Source organism: Diabrotica virgifera, chromosome 2 (genome assembly GCF_917563875.1).
Source record: "Diabrotica virgifera virgifera chromosome 2, PGI_DIABVI_V3a".
Taxonomy (NCBI): domain Eukaryota; kingdom Metazoa; phylum Arthropoda; class Insecta; order Coleoptera; family Chrysomelidae; genus Diabrotica; species Diabrotica virgifera.
Window position 1 is genome coordinate 145,961,882 of NC_065444.1, and position 4,382 is coordinate 145,966,263.

Here is a 4,382-nt window from a genome sequence, read left to right on the forward strand (position 1 = left end):
TAAAAACCTACAAAATTCTGTTTTTCCAAACTATCTAGGATCAAAAATAAAAAAGTTACGGTTAAAAAATCAATATTTTTTTTTTTGAAAAAAAAAAAAGGAGAAATCCAATTGGAAGCATAATAATGTAAGTTGGCGGTGTTTTTAGTCATTGGCGTTATTAATTCGTCTTTGCGTATGTATTATTAATAGATTTTAGAAGTTTGACTGGTTTAGAATAATTAGTTTTAAAAAACTGAAGTTTAAAGTGAATAACGAATTTTTGTAATTTAGTAAAAAATGCAATTCTGTTCAGAATAGAAAGATTAGCATCAGAGATACGACAAAATGTTTTAATATGAAATTGTAGGCTATTTAATTCCCAAAAACTTGGTTTGAAAAAAATTTTTCTACGGCAAAATTTTAGTGAATCGTAAATGAGTATACCGTCGAAAAAAATGTATAGAACATTTTTTGCTTGGAATGAATGTTTTTATCGACTTTGGCAGTCAAAATATAATAAAAAATTTCCAAACCCGGGATGGGATGGCAACCACCCCCAGGATAAAAGCGCCTTTCGGCATCATATAGATTTTGATCCCTGGACTATCCACTACTTTTACTCAAATTTTGAAGCAAATCCATCCATTCTATAAAAATTGCGAAGTGAAAAGCTTCGGTTCCTGGACTAATTCCCTTACATAGTTAAACTAAAAAAAAAACAATTATTTTCATAACTTTTATTGTATCTATCTCATTCTATTTACAATACACAACCACTTCTTTCAACAAGTTCCCTTGGACATTGTACTTGATAAAATGTCACTTCGGGGTTAGAAACGCCTTCCATAAATGTAAACCTCCATTTGCATCCTGGTTGTAAAACTTCAGGAAGCTCGTTACACTCTTCTTCAGTATGGACTCCTCCGTATAAGTCACCCCAACCAGTACTGGGAGCGTTCCACTGAGCAGTACACCCTTTGGGGAATAAACCTACTCCACCTAAAATAAATACAATCTTTTTAGCCATACTAAATAACAAAAAAAGTGGTACAGTCGACGGTACTGTAGACTAATGCAAAGTTCCATACTATGCTTTCTGTTTTTTTTTTAATTTAAATAATATTTTTAAAATTGACTTAAGTAATTTTATTATTTATTTATTAGTATTTTTCATTAATTCTGCGACACTTTTAACAGGCATTTGATCTGCCCAAACACCATATAGACGAAGCAATGAAGCACTAAACTCGGCCTTACCTCCGAGAAAAAAAATACGAAAAGACGGATCTTAATAATTCTTTTTGCATTCGATTCGAGAATGCGCCAGGAAACTTTGTGATCCCGAGCCATGACATAATATTGAAAAACTGCATACAAAAAATGCATTTTTAGAGTGCATCTCAAACAGGCAATAAAAAAAATTCAGAACTCGTCAATTATCGGCGGAAATGAGTTCAATTTGCTGAGCTCTGGGGTTATTGGGGTCGCTGAAAACGAATGTGATGTTGTAAGTGATCTCCGGAGTACCTGGTGCCCAGGGTACCTACTGTTTACCTCGTCATTGATATTCATTAAAAAATTAGTCAAAAATCATTACTCGGGGGGTTTTTAGGGTTAATAAAGACGAATATGACATTGGAAGTGATCTACGAAGTACCTGGTACCCAGGGTACCTACTGTTTACCCCGTCTTGTGGAGTTTTCGGCAAAAAATTTATTAAAAAATTAGTCAAAATGTATTACTTGGGGTTTTTTGGGGCCCCTAACGACGAATATGACATCGGAAGTGATCTGCGGAATATCTAGTGCTCAGGGTAACTCGTCTTCTAGAGTTTTCGGAAAATTTATTAAAAAATTAGGCAAAAATCATTATTCGGGGGTTTTGGGTCGCTGACGACGAATATGACAGCGGAAGTGATCTACGGACTACCTGGCATCCAGGGTACCTACTGTTTACCTCGTTTTCTGAAGTTTCGGCAAATTCATTAAAACATTAGTAAAAAATCATTAGTCACGAGATAAAAAGTAGGTACGTTGGGCACCAGGTACTCCGGAGATCACTTCCGATGTCATATTTGTCGTCAGCTACCCCAAAAACCTCCTAAGTAATGATTTTTGACTAATTTTTTAATGAATTTGCCGAAAACTTCCCAAGACGAGGTAAACAGTAGGTACTCTGGGTACCAGGTATTCCTGAGATTATTTCCGATGTTATATTCGTCGTTAGCGACCCCAAAACCCCCCGAGTAATAATATTTGACTAGTTTTTTAATACATTTTTTGCCGAAAACTCCACAAGACGAGGTAAACAGTACGTACCCTGGGCATCAGGTACTCCGTAGATCACTTCCGATGTCATATTCGTCGTTAGTGACCCTAAAACCCCCTGAGTAATGATTTTGACTAATTTTTTAATGAATTTTAATGACGAGGTAAACAGTAGGTACCCTTGGCACCAGGTACTCCGGAGATCACTATGACGTCATATTCGTTTTCAGCGACCCCAAAAACCCCAGAGTAACAAAGTTGAACTCATTTCCGCCGATAATTATTGACGAGTTCTGAATTTTTTTTTATTGCCTGTTTGAGATGCACTTTAAGAATGCATTTTTGTATGCAGTTTTTTAATATTATATTATGGCTCGGGGTCACAAAGTTTCCTGGCGCATTCACAAATCGAATGCAGAAAGAATTATTAAGATCCGTCTTGTCGTTTTTTTTGGAGGTTTATTGTTTTATTGCTTCGACTAATATAATAAAATACAGTTGTGAAGGGGACTCGCAGTCGTTCAAAAAATGTAACGATTCATAGGGCTAATATGACATGCATCTTCTTACAATTACTGCATCAACACCCATGGTTTAATCTTTATCTTTTTTTTTGTTTGACTGCACATAAACATCAACAATTTTAAATTTTACATTTAAATTGTTCTTCAATGAATCTTAACAAAATGTAACATTTTGAAATATTAGATTATTTCCGCATCGTTTATGTAACATTTGTTATATCAATAATAGAAAAAAACTGCCATTTTGTTAGAGTTAAAACAAAACATAAACTAAACTTATTTTAAATTTTTGTTTCACAATAAAATCTTATTCCAGAGATGAAGAGACCTATACGAATATCTGGTTGATTACTACAAAACGTTTGATAGCGTACAGCACGCCAAGATGATGCAAATACAAAAAAAAAAAAACAGGAATTAACAACCAAGGTCTGAAAATATTTAGATAAGAGACCTTTACTGGAATCAGATCACAAATATCAGAGTTGAAGGTGAACATTCCGAATATGTGAAAATCATGCGTGAAGTAAGGCAAGGCTATATTTTGTCTCTTATAATCTTCAATCTCTACTATGAAAGATTACCCATAAGGGAAAGATATCCTATTAAACGGGTAGCGGCAAAACAACATCAGATATGCAGATGACACTATAGTATTTGTGGACAACCTAGAAAACTTGCAAGTACTTATGAACAAAATCGCGTATTACAATCAACAATATGGACTCAATATAAACGTAAAGAAGACGAAGCTGATGATCATTACCAATTAAAAGGTAACAGAAAGTCAACTCTACATTAACCTAACAACCGTAGAAAGAATGACGCACTACAACTACCTTGGCACCATAATAGATGAAGAATGAACAAACAACAAAGGATAAGCAACAAAGGAGCACGCATCGAAAAAGTGAGATCCAGCTTCAACTAGATGGAGGCCTTCTTTAGGGTAAGAGCAGAACAAATGGATCGCGGTGGAGGTGGAGGTCGCGGTCGATGTCGATATCCATGTAAAACAAACACATTGTAGTGAATGGAAGAGAACAGAACAGGTAAGTCGCGATGGAGGTTTAGCGCGATGCCATCCAGGAGGTTTACATCGATGCTTTTGAAAATCAAATGAGTTTGTTTTACATGGATGTCTACTGCGCGGCCTACAAGGATGTTTCCCTGTGATTGGTCCGTTCGAAGCCAAGTTGTCATTATCTGCGCTATCTGAGTTGATACTTTTTATATAATCCCTTTTTTGTATTCAGTTTATTTTTGAATTTCTAAAGTAATAAAATTCAGTAAATTTTTGAAATATGAAGAAGGATCTGATTATTTACAGCTGACATTTCATCACTATCATCACTTGACTGACACAACATCGCAAAAGCACAGTCTTTTTGTCATTCAAATTTCATTAAACTACTTCACTTGCTAGTGGTTCTAGCTCGACTTACAGCGCAGGTGACCTCCTTGCTATGTGCTGTAGACATCGACCGCGACTTAACTAGTAGCATCCACCGAGACCTACACCTCCACCTCGACCCACTTGTTCTTACCCTTAAGAGCCACAACCTCTCTCATGGTATAAAAGTCAGAATGCTGCACTGCATCTTCTCCG

At 35.7% G+C, this 4,382-nt stretch overlaps 1 protein-coding gene across 2 annotated transcripts in view; it reads right to left on the reverse strand.

The window, feature by feature from the left end:
* Positions 1-704: 704 nt before the first annotated feature.
* LOC126879661 (endoglucanase-like) overlaps positions 705-4,382 on the reverse strand; it is a 28,950-nt gene continuing 25,272 nt past the window's right edge. For both annotated transcript variants that reach the window (XM_050642845.1, XM_050642846.1), the window contains exon 4: positions 705-981. In XM_050642845.1, coding sequence (XP_050498802.1) covers positions 743-981 — 239 coding nt within the window. In that variant the 3' untranslated portion in view covers positions 705-742. The remainder of the gene's footprint in view (positions 982-4,382) is intronic.